General features: G+C 40.9%; 1 protein-coding gene across 2 annotated transcripts in view; it reads left to right on the top strand.

The window, feature by feature from the left end:
* SENP1 (SUMO specific peptidase 1) overlaps positions 1-18,857 on the top strand; it is a 67,237-nt gene extending 48,380 nt beyond the window's left edge. Inside the window, exons 14-18 of one of the 2 annotated variants that reach the window (XM_089652032.1) lie at positions 2,900-3,103; positions 5,927-6,006; positions 7,498-7,582; positions 8,636-8,731; positions 17,876-18,857. In XM_089652032.1, coding sequence (XP_089508158.1) covers positions 2,900-3,103; positions 5,927-6,006; positions 7,498-7,582; positions 8,636-8,731; positions 17,876-17,938 — 528 coding nt within the window. In that variant the 3' untranslated portion in view covers positions 17,939-18,857. Of the gene's footprint in view, positions 1-2,899; positions 3,104-5,926; positions 6,007-6,120; positions 6,389-7,497; positions 7,583-8,635; positions 8,732-17,875 lie in introns of those variants that run through there. The other variant, XM_089652033.1, reaches the window with a different exon arrangement.
* Positions 18,858-19,085: the final 228 nt, after the last annotated feature.

Genomic DNA, 19,085 nt, shown 5'->3' with positions numbered 1-19,085 from the left:
GTGTGTGTGTGTGTGTGTATATATCTCTATCTCTATCATCTCCATCTCTATCATCTCCATCTCTATCATCTCCATCTCTATCATCTCCATCTCTATCATCTCCATCTCTATCATCTCCATCTCTATCATCTCCATCTCTATCATCTCCATCTCTATCATCTCCATCTCTATCATCTCCATCTCTATCATCTCCATCTCTATCATCTCCATCTCTATCTCCTTTGTGTGTGTGGTGCGATTTTTATTTCATAGCATTGATTGTGTTTTGGGGGTAGGTTAGCGCTGTTTTTTATATTTCATGCTCATTGTTCGGGACACTACCAAAATATACTGCTTTCCTATTATAGCTAAAGACCCCTGATAACTGTGACGCAGTCTGGTATTCCTTTTTTCTTTTTTTTTTTTTCCTCTGTTACCTGTGTAACGTTGCCACCTGGTCTTCTGTTTGTACCTTTTCAAAGTTTTTAACTGAATATTAAATCCTGTGCAATTAAAAGATATCTACTAGCAGCTACATAAAATCAAAATTATTTGATCTGAAACAAGGTAGATCTAAAAAAAAAAAAATCCCTAAGTATCCTAAACCAGTGTGATAGAATATAACAATCACGTGTGTGTGTGTGTGTGTGTGTGTGTGTGTGTGTGTGTATACAGATTCCTTTATATTAAGTTCGTTGTTTATATGGACTTTTTACACTGTGCAAACCATCCAATTGAAGTGCATTAATTACATATATATGCAAGAAGAAAAAAAAAAATCTCAAGTTTAAAGTGCATCAATCTGTGCCTTTTAACCACTAGCCTACAGGGCACTTATACCCCCTTCCTGCCCAGGCCAATTTCCAGCTTTCAGTGCTGTCGCACTTTGAATTACAATTGCACGGTCATGCAACACTGTACCCATATGAATTTTTTTGCATTTTTTTTGTGACAGAGCTTTTTTTTTTTTTGGTGGTATTTAATAACCTCCTGGGTTTTTTATTTTTTCTTAAACCAAAAACCACTGAAATTTTGGAAAAGTTTTTTCTTAGTTGGTTATAAAATTTTGTAAATAAGTGATTTTTCTCCTTCACTGATGTGCGCTAATGAGGCTGCAGTGATGGGCACTGATAGGCTGCACTGATGAGGAGACACTGGTAGGTGGCACTGATGGGCATTGAAAGGCAGCACTCATATATGGCACTGATAGGCAGCACTGACTGGCATTGATAGGTGGCATTGATAGGTGGCATTGATGGGTGACACTGAAAGGCAGCTCAGATGGGCACATATGTGGCACTGAAATGTGGCACTGATGGGCACTGGCAGGTGGCATGGATGAGCACTGATAGCTGGCACTGATGGACACTGACAGGTGGCGCTGCTGGGGCTACACAGATCATCAGGGCACACTGATCATCCGTGCCCTGATGATCTGTGTACATGTTCCCTCCGAGGAATGCAGATTACCGGCTCTCCTCACGAGCTGTCAGCGTGACCGCTTGTGGGGAGAGAAATGCCGATAACCGGCATTTCCCTGTTTACATGTGATCAGCTGTGATTGGACACAGCTGATCACATGACCAAGCCGACATCTTTGCCTCTTTCCGTGGATCGGTAAGCCGCTGTGTCCAAGGGGCACAGCGCATCGCTGTGCTCCAGGAGCCGCGCATGCGCGGTGAGAATGGGAGGAAGTCATATGACGTCCTCCCAGAACAAGAGAACCACCTTGCGTCTGTCATATTACTATATGGCGGGCAGGAGGCGGTTAAACAATGCAAACCACGTGCTCCAAAATTTGTCCAGTGTCCTTTTTTTTTATATAATCATTCACTTGTATTTTCTATGTGCTCCTTCTTTAATCACCATGTGATCCCTGCCACCTGCGCTTAAAGCGGAGCTCCACCCAAAAGGGGAAGTTCTGCTTTAGGGACTGCGGAAGGTGTCTTCCCTCCCTCTAGTCTTTTGGGACACGTGACAGGTCCCAGAAGACTACAGGACCATTCGTGAAGCGCAGCACTACTCACGCATGAGCAGTGGGTACCCGGCTGTGAAGCCGCAAGTTATCACAGCTGGGTGCACACACTGAAGATGCCGGCATCCTGGAATACAGGACAGCCGGTGAAACTGGCTGTGGGGGACACACTGAGGGACACGTAAGTGGCTGTTTTTTAAAAGTCAGCAGCTACAGTTTTTGTAGCTGCTGACTTTTATTTTTTTGACGGTGAGTGGAACTCCGCTTTAATGTAAAGGAATTTGTATATACATGAGATTGTTGTATTGCACTGGTTTAGGATACTTAAGGTTTTTTTTTTTTTTTTTTAGTGCTGCATTGAGATATATCATATCAAAGTTTTACCAGGTGGATGTCCAATCTTCTTTGAATGCAGATTTTGGCCACAAGGTTCTTGCAGCAGTACTCTGAACTTGGGTTTTTGAGCCTTTTTTGTTTTTTGGGCTTGTTGGCACCGTTTCCTTTGCCTAGTTGTTAACCACCCTTATCCATTGCATAGGGATGTCCCATGGGGTATGAATAAGTTACCTTTGTCCTGTACTGTAGGATTTAGGTCCGCTTTTGATTTGCCTGTAAATTCCATATTTTACTATACAGTACAGAATACAGGTCAACCTCCCTAAACTCCCCTTGTTACTCTGCATTGTTGCTATAAAACTGAGGACTTGTGGAGTGGGTTAGCGTTTTGGGTGAGGCGTGTTCATGAGAGCTTGCTAGTCTCCAGTCTCTTGAAGGTACAGGCCTATAACCCATGGTGTATGAATAAATTTCCTGTGTCCTGTACTGTACTCAAAGATATGGAATTCACAGGTAAGTTAAAGTTCTTCTGTTTTTTAATGAAAACATGTAGATAAAATTCTCATAACTTGTGTTTTTTTTTTTTTTTTTTTTTTTTTTGTAATACAGATAATAAATTTCTATATGAACCTGTTGATGGAAAGAAGTAAACGAAAAGGTTTGCCCAAAGTCCATGCTTTCAATACATTCTTTTTTCCAAAACTAAAATCGGCTGGATTTCAAGCTGTGAAGCGGTGGACAAAAAAGGTGGATGTGTTCTCTGCAGATATTTTATTGGTTCCAGTTCATCTTGGAGTTCATTGGTGCTTAGCTGTAAGCAAGAATTTTTCTTACCACTGAGCTATCTTTTCATATGTCATCACCCCTATAGTAAAAGTTTAGAAATCTAATATGGTTCATCTAGAAATGTATGTGCATATGGCTTGTACCTTCAGGTGATTGGACACCAGCAAAGCTTTTGAGTTAACTCTGTCTAGGCGCCTCCCCTATAAATCTACCCCAATCATCGAGTCCTCATTTTTTTGGGGGGGGTTTTTGCGAGTGTTTTAAGATGACAAACCTCTTCTCCTTCACAGTAAAAATCTCTCTTCACTAAATCCATTTTTATTATTTCCTCCTAACTGTTTTCTAATTCCACAAATCGAAGCAGTACATATAGATCTGTGCAGACTTTCTAAACTATGGGGGCTGCACCTGGACCCCAAAGACTGACCAGACTGTGGGTTCGGAATGTAATGTTGCTTTGGGCCCTGGATTCCGCATGGGTTATCTTGCTATCCCTATGGAACCTAGTTCCTCAATACCCCTTTAGGGGTATGCCCACATTTTATATACAGTCCAACATCATGGAGAGGTAAGACAGGTTCACTCTGTATGCTTCTGACCTACATTGCTAATCATCAGGGCGATATTTGAATAGTTTTCTTAATGGTGTGTAAACTTTTTTCAGATTCAAAATTCAGCTGTTCAGACTCTGGATGACCAGGTGTGACATTAGACCACAGGTGCACTTTTTACTGCTATTTCCACCTACAGGTCTTGTAAGGTCCTCAAGCAATCCTCCCTCCCTTTTTGCTATGAGGATTCAATACAAGATGGTCTACATCGGGGTTGTAGCATTCCTGTTCTGGAATGCAACAAGTGGCCTAACTGACAGAAGCAGAATTTTCTGCATCTGTGTCACAATTCCTTGAGCAATGAATAGTTTTAACACAACCATCTCTGTCCAGGGCTACAACATGCCAAACTCCTTCTCCAGCTTCTCTGTGTGTGGGTCAGATACTAATGTTTTCCCTTGCCGAGGCAGTCGCTGAAGGGAATGAGGAGAGTAAAGAGGCAGAAAAAAAAATTCTCCCCCACTTTTATACCTGAAGCAGAGAGCTTCATGCAGCATGTCAGTATGTCATATTGCAACTAACTGGATTAGGGCAATGAACAACCAATTTGACCCCATTTTCTGGATTGTTTTAATTACTGCAGGTACTCTAGAGAATGTGGATGTACATATCATGATACCCGTTTCCAGAATGACCCTAAATTCCATTCACCTACGCATAATTTTTGTGATTTTAAAATACTGGAAAGCTGAAGCTGCCTGTAAAAAGTACCTCATATATTCCTTTTCATGGAAGATGTTTATTTAGAGAGGCACTTTAATGATTCATCAAAGCTGTCCCAGGAAGGGAAGGAGCCTCCTACTTCCTGAAAGGCAAAGCACCTAACCGCTCTATCCAAGCTTCAACTTGCAAACGTCTTACACCAAAAAGACCTTTCCCAAATCTCAGTTCCCAATGAAGGGGCACTCTTGCAGTTACAGGGGTCCAAAATCGAGTTCAAAATTCTACTTCCTCATTGCTTGCTTCTCTCAAATCAGCCAAAGTCTGCCCGAGGACAGTCACATTAGTAGAATGTTGTGAATTCTCTCCCAGGAAGTAGTTGCCCCAGTACCTCTACAAGACAGATTTAGTGGATTCTACGCAAGCCTGTTTGATACCAAAGCCCAGCAGGGGGGGTGTTTCACCAATACTCAATTTTTAAAATACCTCAACAAATACCTAAAAATTTCACAAGCAATCTGCCAGGTCGGTAGTTGCCTTTCTAACACAAGGGGCAAACATGGCATCCATAGACCTCCAGGATGCCTGTCTTCATGTTCCCATTATCCACCTAATTGCTTTCTGCACTTTACAGTGGCAGACAAGTTTGCATCTTTTCATTGCAACAAAACGCAGTACTCGTATAGAGTTGGGGTAGAGTTATGAGGAAGCTTTGCTACTTTCCCGTCACCTGAAGGTATGAAGTCTTTGTCCAGAGTCTTTGAATGCTTTGCCTGTGTCCAGTACTATACTCCAAGATATGGAATTTAACCCTTTCACAGTGCTACGAAATAAAATCCCTATCTGTCACTAACAAGAGATGTATAACTTAAAAGTTGTAAGATGGATGCAAAATGCTTTGGCTCATAACCGTGAAAAGGGATTGGGGAAGGGGGGGTGGGTTAGGATGTGGGACTGAAAAGGTTAAATTCCAGATGCATATTAGAATGGACTTTTTTTTTTTTTTTTTTTCTTCTGGATCTTACTGCTCAGCTTTGAAGGGTTACTGAAATTGATCTTCCTCCTGACTTTACTTAAAATGTCTTAACTTTCTTTTGAACAGATTCAATTGCATTTTGAATCGGTCATTTAAAAATGACTCCTTTTTTTGTAATGGTGCTGAAAGTGCAATAGGGGAAATTAGTCCAGCATTACCATACAGTAATATAATAAAGTAACTATTAGTGCAGCCTATGTATTAACATAAGAGTTCTGTCCTTGCCCAGACCTCACAGTGGGATTTACAGGTAGAGCACAGGACCTCCTGTGTGTCTTTGGGAAGGGGTGTCAATGAATTCCAGGTTGTAAAAGGACAGAGGATCCTCTGCCCGTACTGCAAATGGCCACCAAGCTCAGAACAGTGAAGAAACAATCACCACGCAGACTTTCTCTCCAACCGTCCAAATTAATATAAAGGCATTTACAGTATGTGTGAATTAAACATTTTATAGTAACAATAAATCTTTATTCCAAAATAGATTTCAAATAGATTTATGTAGTCTTGCTCCAGTTTAATATCTTAATTTTGTATGTTTCACAGGTGATAGATTTTAGGAAAAAAACCATAATGTACTATGACTCAATGGGAGGCCAGAACAATGAAGCATGCAAGTTATTACTGTAAGTACCTCAACTATGTGTAACTTACATTGAGTTCACAGTTAAAGGACAGCTGTAATCCCACCTCCCAAGTGCAGCCTGCTTGGAAAAATTTAAATTTTCTATTCATTCCAGCGATCTTCACTGTGTGGTCCTGCCTAAGGCTGCACAGTATTTGCAGCTAAAATGTTCCTGCCTGGTGTATCTTTTACAACGAATGTGAGCCGTAACCACATTCATCTGCGTAGGTGAGCTGTACTCATGGCAGTCTCTAGGGAATGCAAATCAAACCAAGGGCAGAAAGTCTTCCATCTTCTTTTCTCTTATCCACAGTGAAGTTCTTGGAACTTTGGCTGATTGGAGCACACATTGCCACCCGATTACTTCTGCATTACAGTACGGAGACAGCTGAACTATTTCAAAGCAAGTTTGCTTTATTTATTTGATAGCCGTGCTAAGTCAAATTAAAGCCGAACTAAACTGTATCTGAGCAACACAAACTGAAAATATTTTTCATTTTTGATATTCAAAGCAAACTCCCCCTATCCATCCATGTGTCCATGCTTTTTGTTGAGAAATCATTTTGAAAAAATGCCACCCTAGCATTTGTAGCTGTGGCCATCTTGAGTAAGGGCAGATGATTCATATAATATGTACTTCCTGGAATCAATCTGCTTTTAGCTCAGGCATGCAGGCAGAAGGGTGTGCTTAGCTGAGAAAGTCCCTCCTCCCCTCCTCCAGATGAAAGGAAAAAATGCCCATGAATACTTCTGGAATGTATGATATCAAATTTTGGTCTAGACTAGAAAGCAATTGAAGACATGTATAAAAAGAAAATACAAGTAAATATAATATACTTTCCTATCATTTTACTAATAATAGTAACATGAGCATTAAATAGTTACTGCTGATTGAGAGAGTTTAGTTTATGCTTTAAATTCACATGTGAACACTTCTATGAGATTTTATTGATTGGGTACAATGCAACACAAGCAATCTTGCTGAATAAATACTAGGATATTGCTTCTTTGTATTAGGCTCCATGCACACTGGGTGTTTTGATAACGCTGGTAATGTTAGCTGTGTGTTAAAAACGTGAGTTAAGCATTTTTGCTTTAGCGTTTAGTGGCGGTTTTCTGCGTTTTTAGCGGGTTTTGATCAAACTCCCAAATTGCCGGTTTGCTGTGTTTTATTGCGTTTTTCAGCGTTAGAGTGTTTTTACAGCTAAAAAAACTCTCCTAGAAACCCACTAGTGCTGTGTTTTTTTTTTTTTCTCAGCCAAAAAACGTCCCTGCCAAAAAATGTTGATTAGTCTTTGTACGTGGACATATATGATAACATGCCGGGGGTTTACTAGCTGTAGAAAAAAACGGCAAAAGCCAAAAACAGTAGCTATAAAAACGCCCAGTGTTTATGAGGACTTAAGCTACCCTGGGAAATTGTGTTTTAACGTGTTTCGTATGGCCATCCCCCACATTTCAAAGCAGCTTATTTCTTTTTTTTTTTTTGCAGGCAATATCTAAAGCTAGAGAGTCAAGACAAGAAAGGGTTCAGTTTTGACTGTAATGGATGGTCTCTGAGCAGTAAGAGATGTGGGGTATGTTTTTGATACCTAAATATCAATGAAAAAGCATACAGAATGTTTTTTATAGTAAACTAGAATTTGCCCACTTACTAATATTGGTGTCGTTCTGCAACCAAGAAAGCATTCACAAAAAAATCACTTCTAAAAAGACATCATGAAGGAAAGTGGTTACTCTTTCTGGACAGCAGGTAGCTTAACTCACAGGCAGTCTCTACATATAATCCTAACCAATCTACAAACCAATTAATATATGCTTATTGGGATTTTTTTTTGTTACCATAAATATGTAGCAGAATACATATTGGTCTAAATTTTATGAAGACATGTTTTTTATTTCTCATTTTTTTATTGTATATGTTTTATAGTAGAAGCCAAAAAATTATTGTGGGGGTTTTTTTTTTTTTTTTTTTTCTTTTCAAATTTGACGGTCTTTTTTGTTTATAGCAGAAAAAAAAACCGCAGTAGTGATAAAATATCACCAAAAGCTCTATTTGTGGGGAAAAAAGTGAAATAAATTTCATTTATGTACCGCGTTGCATGACGTCAATTACAGTAATGCAGTGCCGTATTACAAACAATGGCCTGGTCAGGAAGGGGGGGTAAATCTTCCAGAGGCTAAGTGGTTAACAAATCAAAAACCCATATACAAACTGAATGCTTTACTTTGAACATCTGAGCAGAATTAGTTATTTCCTTACTGAATGCTGTTTTAGGCACCATTGCTGCTATTGCTATAAATTTTCTGTAATAGGATAATATGTTTTTGCATGTATGCCAGGTTTTTACAGACCTTCGTTGGCTAGAGGAAGCAGGTTCTGTATTTTTTTTGTTTGTTTGTTGTTTTTTTTTTTTTTTTTTTTTTTTTTTACTGGCACCGTGTTGGCCTTCCTCGTTTCTGTCCAACTTATGTTTCTGTAGACTACAGAGTTCTTATATGGGATTTTGATTTGTAAATGATCTTTAGATTTTGATACCTGATGTGTTTGAAAGCATTGGCATTTAGCTGACAGTAGTTTTTTTGAAGGTTCTTGTATGATTGAATGTCACACCTGTATTGTTCTTTAGGAAATTCCCCAGCAAATGAATGGAAGTGACTGTGGAATGTTTGCCTGCAAATATGCAGATTACATTACCAAAGATAAGCCCATCTCCTTCACACAGGTAACCGTTTCCTCTTTGCACATAGTGGTACATGCACATTGTGAGTAGCGAAATCCATGGTTCGAACAGAATATAGCAACAGACACGATGGGTTTTTTGTTTACTTTTTCTCCCTGATATACGTTAAACAGTTGCTGTTGGGTTTGGTACCAAAAAAAATGTCAGAAAACAACATGTGCCATGACTACAAAGCTGATCCCAGCACTCACCCGACTCTCCCTATTCCCTTTACCTCTTACCGCCTAAAATATAAACCCTAAGCTGAATGAAATCCCTCTTATTAACCCCTTTAAAATACTACGCTTACCTTATTAAAGCTAAATACTGGTCCTGCTCCAAACACAGTGATACCAAAGCCAGCTTTCCTGTCTGTGTCATTCTAACATGGTTTTTAGCGTGTGTGTGTTTGTTTTCTGACTTACAGCATCCATATAACTTCTTTTGCTGATGGAGGTTAAAATGCTAACTCAATCTTACAACATGTTACACTGGTTTTCAGGGTGTAACAGTGCCAAGTGAACCCCCTCCACCCAGTAGCAGCTGTTATAATGGGCTACAAAAATAAACGAACAAAAGTCAAACCTGGGTGGCTGGAACAGTAAGGTTAAAAGTATTATCAATGGAAAAAAGCTGTCCTTTAATAAATATTCTAAAACTACAAAGAATACAATAAGAAATGAAAGAGTGGAATCGGGGCCGTTAAAATAGAATACATTGCAGAAACATTGAAGAGGAGGGTAATAAACATTTTTGAATTCTTTTCATAGTAAAAAGGTGAGGCCAAAACATATTGGGCCCCATTAAAGATGATCAAGGTAAGTTGGTCACAAGTGGCAAGGACAAGGCAACTGTATTAAATACATTTTGTTATACAAAGATAGTACTGTTAATAACAGTATTTTGAATGTACCCTTGTGACTGACAGAGACTAGTGTTCAAAAAGGCGAGAAAAATGTAATATGAATAAATCACTAGGGCTGGATGGCTTAAACCTGATGGTTTTCAAATAACTCCGTAAGCTTTCCTTAAAAAAGGCTATAATATGACTGACTGGAATGGTACCAACTGCTTGGCGTAAAGCAAGCATGGTACCAATATTCAAAAAGGGGCCAAGATGTAGTCCTAGAAAATGCAGAATAGTCAGCCTAACACATCAGTATGTAAACTATTAGAGAGAATGGTAAGGAACCACATGCAAGAATAGGCTGATGAAAATATCACTAGTAATCAACATTGATTTCGGAAGGACTGTTCTTGCCAGACCAACCTTTTTAATTCCAGGAGGAGGTAAGCTGTAAATTGGATAGGAGTGGGCCTATGAACATGGTGCATCTGGATTTTACGAACGCTTTTTTTTTTTTTATTTTATAATCCAAACAACTTTTATTGTCAAGTTAATAGAGAAAATGGAACTGTACTTGCAGAATCCACAATGACATAACTGCAACAGCAGGATTACACATAAATAGAACAACGTGGATACGCAGATCCCATAATAAACAGAATAACAGAAATGGTAATCAAACAAAATCGAGACCGCAAGCATCCAAAACTTCTTGACAATACCTTGCTTTTTCCTTTTTTTACGTTTTATTCCTTCCTGTCCAGATGTAAACAAAATAGGGGGGAAAGGAACAAAGCCCAAAACATGCCTTCAAACAATAAAAAAAAAAAACAAAAAAAACCACAACAACCACCTCTGGTTCACCCGCGACGTCTCATCAAAAAGAATGGAAGATGCACATGAGCTCCCCAGGGGGAGGAGTGGAGCCAAACACCTGATATAAAATATCACACCTGCAAAAGTCGGTCCACTATCAATTGAGGGGCGAGCCCAGGTGTATCCAGCCAACCCTGGCATACCTGCTGGAACTTACGATAAGCATTGCGATGTTGGTATGTGAGGGGGAGAAAGAGAGAAAATCCCAGACATCTCCAGCAAACTCTCCAATATCCTGGGACCACTGCACCCTGCTCGGGAGATTAGCTTGATCCTGTACTGTGGACAATAGCTGGGAGTATACCTGAGAAATCATGCCCTTCTTATGGGTTGCCTGAGTAACATCCTTAAGAAAAACTAAGTCTGTCAATGTGAGGGTAGAGAGCGAATACTGAGCATGTACCGCATGGCGTAGCTGAAGATAACAATAAAAATGCTGATGTGTAAATTTAAATTCCATTTGCAGTTGAGGAAAGGACTTTAGGATTCCCCCCAAATACAGCTGAGATACAAATTTCAGGCCTTGACCCCCTCCAGTCATGAAAAACCTCCAGTTTAGCCAGTTCTACATATTGCAGATTGTTCCACAAGGGTATACAGGAAAGAGCCAGTAATATGAAAGGACGCTTTTACCTTACTCCAGACGCGCCTCAAGAGGTCTGCGGTTGGAGCCATGGATGGAAGGACCGGTAGAGCTATCTCAAGGTAAGAGAGCCAAAATGCTGGGATCGGGAAGGGTAATCCAACTAATAATGGGATCAGTATTATCAGACGAATCCCAGCCAACCAGTTGCTGTCATTGGGCCGCCAGAAAATATAGTCTGGGCTCAGGAACCGCCAACCCCCCACAACTCCTGTCCATATTGCAATGTGAACAATTGTTTTTTTGCAAATAAGACTCTTAAACTGGGTCTCTATGCGATTAAATAATTTTAGGAATCCATATGGGAGAATTATGAAAAATATAAAGTTGCGGGGCCCAAATCATTTTAATTAAATTGACCCTACCCACCACCGACCGAGGGAGTTGCACCAACTGTTGCACTTCAATTTCTGCTGATAGAGTAGAGGTAAAAAATTAAGAGAAATATACTGCTTAGGATCAGGAGAGACTACCACCCCTAAATACTTAAATGTAGACACTACTTGGATGTGTTGTACACAGGCTGGGAGGGGGAGTTCTACAGGATCCACGGGCATAAACACTGATTTATGCCAATTAATTTTAAAGCTGGGAAATCCACCAAAGCGTTCAATAAGGGACAGAACAGCATCTAAGGATGTGCAAGTATCGCCCAAATATAACAGTGTATCATCCGCAAAAGGGATGTCTTCCAAAAGAACACCCCTTGTAAAACCGACGATGTCGGAGATTGTCTCACCAAAATTGCTAAAGGTTCTAAGGCCAAAGCGAACAAAAGGTGAGAGAGGATAGCCCTGCCTCGTTCCCTTCTGCAGCCTGAAGGAATCTGACAAATCCCCGTTAACCTGGACTCGAGCACTAGGGGCCGCATAGAGAAGGCGCACCCAGCTCATGAACTTGGGACCAAAGCCGAATCTAGACAATACTTCCCATAGATAAGGCCATTCCACACTATCAAATGCCTTGGCCGCATCCAAAGACAAAATTGCCCTCCCCCCAGTATTGGTCACCGGCATTGGCTAATAATATTCGTAGACTCTCTTTGAATTTGCAATCGCTCTAGAAGGAATAAACCTCAACTGATCTTTATGTACGATATTACCAATAATCCGTGCCAGTCTAGGAGCTAGAACCCGGGCCAACAATTTAGCATCCGTATTCAGAATAGAAATAGGTCGGTAGGAGTCAGGTTTTAATTGATCTTTTCCAGGCTTCAGTAATGCTATAATAACAGCTTCATTCATGGACATGGGCAAATCATTTCCATCCATGGCAGCATTCAGGGCATGGAGTAATGCCGGGAGGAGTTGCACACCGTATCTATTATAGTTTTTGAATGGCAATCCGTCAGAACCCAAAGACTTATTACTGGGGGTGCCTGCCAAAGCTTCAGAGAACTGCTCAACAGTAATTGGCATCTCCAGTTCTCTCTGGTCAGTCTCCGATAAAACAGGAAAAAAGCGTGTGTCTAGAAACTGCAAAAGCTCAGAATGGCTGGCTGTAGTTTTAGAAGCATACAGATCGTTGTAAAAGTGATGAAAAACTCTAAGGATTTCCACATGACTTGTGCAGATCATGCCATCAGCATCCTCAATCTGGTCTACAGTGGACACCCTTTATTGTGACCTCTCCACAGGAGCAAGAAGGTGCCCTGTACTTTCCTGCTCCTCAAAATATTTTTGTTGCAAAAAATATCTCTTATCTGCCACTTGAGTAAGCACAGATTCATAAAGGGCTTGGGCCTCTTTCCAGGAGGTGCAATTACAGGGGCTTGGATCATCTGAATCTTGCTCTGTTGAACATCTAACGTACCTTTTCCTCCCATTCCCTGGATCTCCACTTAACTGCTGAAATCTCCCAGATAATCAAGCTCCGTAGGAAGGCCTTCATCGCATCCCAAACCATTCCCAGTGGGAACAAGCCTTCATTCCGCTGCAGGAAGTCTGACAACTCTCTCAGAATCAACTCTGACTCTGGAAACCGTGTCAACCAAAATGGGTTCACCTTCCACAGTGGAGAAGAGCGGGTATAACACACCTGTAGCTTGACCCAGAAAGGGGCATGGTCAGACAGAGCCCTGGGTTCATATGCAGCAACAAACACATATGGCAGGATAGTCGTGTTCCCAAGGCCCATATCTATGCGTGAAAGTCAACCATAAGTAGCAGAAAAACATGAATAACATTTTGCTGTCGGATACTTCATCCACCACACATCCTGGAGGCCCAGTTCCACCAATAAATTAGCAAATGGGGTAGTCTGAGAGGATAATTGTCTGCCCCTACCGCCCAAGGTCATTTTATTCAAGCTAGGGAATAAGCAATTGTTATAATCACCCAGTGCCAATAGGGGCACATCAGGATGATTGGCCATAAGTTGAGCTAGGCTTTTAATGACCTCTGCTGTATATATCCCTCCGCCCTACTCTTCAGCCACTATGCAGCGAAACCCATTCAAAGTATACAGTAGGAAAATATACCTGCCCTCCACATCAATACACTCCTGCACATGAACAAATTGAATAGTTAGAAATGAGGATACACACACCTCTTGAAAACGTGGAGTGGAAGGAATGATATTGTATGGGGAAATAAACGAGAGTGGAGGGTACCGATCGTGTCAGATTTTAAATGGGTTTCCTGCAAACATACTACAGACGGTTTTAAATGTTTAAGTACATGGAAGACAGCACCCCCTTTTAGTTTGATCTCCCAGGCCCCTTACATTCCAGGATAAAAACGTCAATTCTTTATGGGAGACAGACATTATACATATGGATAAAATGAGAAGTATAACTCAATCGTGGACAGATATAGCACCCCCCAAAGGGTGCAGTGAGCTGGTAGGCAGTAGGAGGGACCTAGATCACATGGGTCAGGGAAACCAGGAGGACAACCGCAGGAAGCAGGGAAGATGAACTCAACAACATGCACTCCACTAAACACAGACATCCCAGGTGAACCATAAACAAAACAAGGGAGAATACTGAAACTATTACCGACATGTAGGCCAACAGAGCCATAATAATAACTGAAGAAACTGTCAGGAGGCCAAAAGTTCCCCTCGAGACCAAAAACAGGTTGAGGTTTGCACAATGTCTCGTGGACAAGCACACCGCAGCTAATTGTAAGGAAAGCCCAAGAGGGTAGGAGCCCCAACTTAAGTGGGAAAAAAAAAAATCATATACAAAACGGGAAGGAAATGAGAGCAATAGCTCGCTGTTCTGGTAAGCTGAGTTTAAGGCACTAAGGATCAACCAGGGTGCCTAGGTCAGGTTCCAGGGGAGTTTGCTAGGTGATGTTCAACTCCATCCAACCACTGTAAGGCTGCATTAGGATGATCAAAAAAGTGAGAAGCATCTTCCGCAAGTACGCAAAGTTTAGCCGGATATAGCATGGCATATTGAAGGCTCAATGCCCGAAGATGTTTCTTGACATTGCGCATTGCTATTGAACTTCCACAGAAAAATCAGGATACTTGAACATTGTCAACTGACAAGTTACCCTGGCTTCTGGCCCTGGAGAGAATGGTATCTCTATCCCGGTAATTGAGGAGTCTGAACAAAAAGGGTCGAGGGGGAGTGCTGACCGGAGGAGCACGTGCTGGGACTCTGCACGTTCTACTACAAACATGGGGGAGAATGCATCACTGCCAAAGGTAGAGGTCAGTCAAGCTTCAATAAAGACTACAGGATTTTTGCCCGCAGTGTGCTTCGGGATACCCACTGTGTCTCTAAGGGTGGGTTCAGGATGATCTGCAATGGAAACAGCAGGCTGTGTCCCATGAGACTGGGATAGAGGGATACTCCCTGCGGGGACTGCAAGATGGGATCTCTCGGTCTGCCAGTGCAAGAGAGATCTGTGTACAGCCTGTACAGTCTAAGTCGGATCAGTAGCGGAGTCCAGAAGTTGTTTCTGGGAAGTTTCCCTGGTGAGCGGCCTGGTAAAGAACTTTTGAGCAGCTTTCCTCTGCTTCTCCTTGGATGCATGGATCGGAGTACCGCCATCTTGCCCACCCTACTCTGGCAAGGCCTGAATTTCTTTCCCCATTTTAGTTATCTCGGATCAGGATAATCGGGGCACCAAGTGACAGCATGGTTGTCGGAGCACACCCTGGGGACCCGAGATGCCGTTATAGCCGGAGAACGAGGTGCCAATCAAGATAACGAACAGGATGCAGAGCTCACAGAGCACACGTCCTACTGCATGCAAAGCTGTACTACAGCCCAGAAACAATAGTACACGTTTTTGTTTTTTGTTTTTTTTACCTAAAACACACTGATACCAATTAAAAAAATAAAATCCTGACCTTGACCCAAACATTTACCCTGGCACTGATCTAGATCAAACCTTGATCTAGGTATTTTTTCTTTTTTTTCTTTTGTTTTAAATAAAGAAAAATTAAACTTTGCTGTGATAGCCTCTGATTACCTATCACAGTGATCCATCACTTTGATCATATGACCCGAAATCAGCAGTTCTGGGTCCCGATAGAACGTGACCTGGGGCTCTCAGTGACACCCTGGTCTTTTGTGCTGGGAGCGAGCAAATATGTGGCCCCACAGGACAAAGCCCAGTTCTGTGAGGCTGCATATTTGTGTAACGTCAGCATCAAGGGGTTAAACAACTGTAGTATCAGGTTGCAACATAACAAAATTGAAAAAAAGTGAAGGGGGTTTGAAGACTTTATGAACGCACTGAAGTTGGACTGGTATCTTTACTCAACCTTATCAATTATGTTAAGTTTAGTTATCACTGGCCTGCCTCGCCGCTGGCTATCCCCGCTTCAGTCGATCCTGAATACGGCTGCCAGACTCATTCACCTTTCCAACCGCTCCGTTTCCGCCACCCCCCTCTGCCAATCCCTCCACTTCCGATTGCGCAACGGATCGAATTCAAAATCCTAACACTGACGTACAAAGCTGTCCACCATACTGCCCCGAACTACATCACTGACCTAATATCCAATTACCGCCCAGCACGCACACTCCGCTCCTCACAAGACCTCCTTCTCTCTAGTTCCCTGGTCTCCTCCTCCCATGCCCGCCTCCAGGACTTCTCCATGGTGTCACCTATCCTCTGGAACTCCCTGCCCCAACCCATCAGATTATCGCCTACTCTCCTCTCCTTTAGGCGCACCCTAAAAATACATCTCTTCAGGGAAGCCTACCCCACCCCCTGCTAACTTGCCGATCTCCTCCACTCTTCCTACCATTCCATCCCCCACAGCTATCTCCTCCTGTACCACTATCCCCTCCGTCCTAGATTGTAAGCTCGAAAGAGCAGGGCCCTCGATCCCCTCATGTTTTGCATTGTATTGGTATTGATCTGTCACATGTTCTGTCCCCTTTGTAATGTACAGCGCTGAGTGAACTATTGGCACTTTATAAATACTGTATAATAATAATAATTGCTGCTTCTTCTTTAATGGTCTTGCACACTGCTACTGGTCTATCTTGCCTGTGTTCCTCTTCCCACACCACCATTTTTTAAAATGGACATCATCTGCGGTTGACTACTTCCACTTGGCTCCCTTCATCGGCACATCATGGCATAGAGGTTTAGTTCTACTTAAATGATCTTTAAAATTGTTGACCAAATCTATGGAATATGAAATATCATATTTCTCTGATATGATTTGATTAACCTTAATGAGAGTTCTTTGACCAAGAGTGAAAGGTTTAACACAACAACCAAAATTTATTGGTGAATAGTAGGGAGGTCTAAACTAACATACCACAATCTATCTATTTAACAATAAGAAAAAGAGAAATAAAATGTATATGATTCACCCAATCCTAAACCCACAAACAGCAAGACAGACAACACATACGACAATCATGTATACATATAAGTGCCAGAGAAATGTCCTGATGTTTACCAATGGTGTAGCATGGGGGCCCCCAGGATCGGTGGATCTTCTCTCTTGTCTTCTTCCAAAACCTACCCTGATATACACTTATCTCCCATAGACTTGCATGGGGCCATCTTGATTGGTAGAACTATCCAATCCATCTTCCATATCTGACGCATCTCATCCAGGTTTGGACATTTTCCCCATCCCATATCGCTTACATAACTCAGCCCCATCCCAGAGCCTCCCCTTTTAGTGATAAAATTACATATGCCAGGTCATGGCACCGAGGCGGCTGGATTCAGGCTTTCTCATCAAAATTCCCTCCATTATTGAGCGTTTGGAGGGAACCTTAGGTCATAGCCTGGTAAAACTACATTCCCCAGATAGCCATCACCATTTCATATCTAAAGAGAGGGTACTTTGAAGTGGCCCTCATACAAACAAAGAGATTTAAATGGCCTGGTCTAGATCGTTATGTGGGCCCCATAAAGTCTGAGATAAGGTAGTTAATTTAGTGGTTGCCCCCTCTCACATAATAGAACATTTCTTGTGGCATGCACATGTTTACACACCAAACATTCCTCCAATACAATACAAAGCTATCTCTAAAACTTGATCACTTGTTTCAATGTCTATGTACAACAAACACACCGCTATCAAACCAAGCTCTGATATTTCCAGCTTTGTAACTTTTCTAACATATAGTTAGAAAAGTTACAATTTACAGTTGCTGATGAAGATTATACATAAACCCCTCATAAGTCAACAAAAATAATAAAATTACCAAGGAAAATTTGTCTCCTGGCTCTGCTACCAAAAACATTTTGAGCATGTTTTAACACGTGTGCTGTCCTTTTATTTTGTGCTTGTGTACTAAACCTTTTTACAGGAATTTAATTTTGTTCTTTTTATGTTTTTGTTCCAGCATCACATGCCATATTTTAGGAAACGAATGGTTTGGGAAATTCTTCACCAGAAACTTCTTTGACAGCTCCTGTAACATTGTTTTGCCAGTTACTTTGTTGAGGATTTCTCCTCTTCCTGAAGCTAAACATGGACCAACAAATATAAATATATTTTTTCACGTTTACAGAAAAATATAGCACTGTTATTTATGACAGCTGTCTCTTAAATGAATTGCCAATTGATGTGGTTTTTTAAATATCTAAAGATTATTCTACAGCTATATCTATTGAAATGGAAATTGGTTTAAAACTTTATATTCTGTGGTTGAAAATATCTGAAAGTAGACAAAAACTTTTCAGATGAATGCCTGTACAGGGTTTTCATTATCTGCACAGGCATTATTTGCCATTTAGATTCTGTATACTAGTACTGAGGATAGTATTTTCCGCACGATGTGTTCATTCACTCAGAATTTACTTTTGTACGTTGAAACAAAACACATTTTCTATAATCAAAGTTGTTCGCTATTGTTTTTATACCGATATATACTTAAATACAACATTGCAAATGGTATCTTGGTTTCTAATTTTTGAATATCTGAAGAACAGTGGGATTTACTGAGACATAACGGAATGTGTGTCCTGTTTGTACTTTACTATGTTAAAGTCCTATTTGTACATTTTGTATTGGTGTATTTCATTTTCCAGCCTACCTCAGTTGTTTGTTGGCTCATCCAAGCTGGACATGGGCTAGAACTGCTATTCTGCAGAGTAAAATGACCAGCAGAACAGACATAGACTAATATTTTGGCAAAACTGCTATAAATATATATATATATATATTTTCCCCTAATTTTGAAGGGTTATTGCTTTTGATTGACTCGCTGGCTGCAAAACGTTTTTCTATACAAATGTTAAAACTGTCATCTGATTTTGTATTGGCCATCAGCTATTTACTTGACTTTTTATTTAAATAAACCTTATGGCTTTTTTTTTTGTAAATTGCTTTTAATTCATTAGAAGCATCTTGTAGCCAACATTGGTTTACTTCCAGCATTCTGCTGCCAGGATGTAGAAACTGTGTGTGTGTGTGTGTGTGTGTGTGTGTGTGTGTGTGTGTATATATAGATAGAATAGTTAGTGTTTTTAAACCTTCTGTTTTTAGGTGCCTTCAGCAGCTAATTTAATCACTTATGGAGTATGCAGTTTCTTTATATTTTAAAGTGGTTT

This window comes from Staurois parvus, unplaced genomic scaffold, assembly GCF_062004578.1.
Source record: "Staurois parvus isolate SC_StPar_1 unplaced genomic scaffold, SC_StPar_1.0 ptg000669l, whole genome shotgun sequence".
Lineage (NCBI taxonomy): Eukaryota > Metazoa > Chordata > Amphibia > Anura > Ranidae > Staurois > Staurois parvus.
This window is presented reverse-complemented; position numbering and strand designations above follow the sequence as displayed.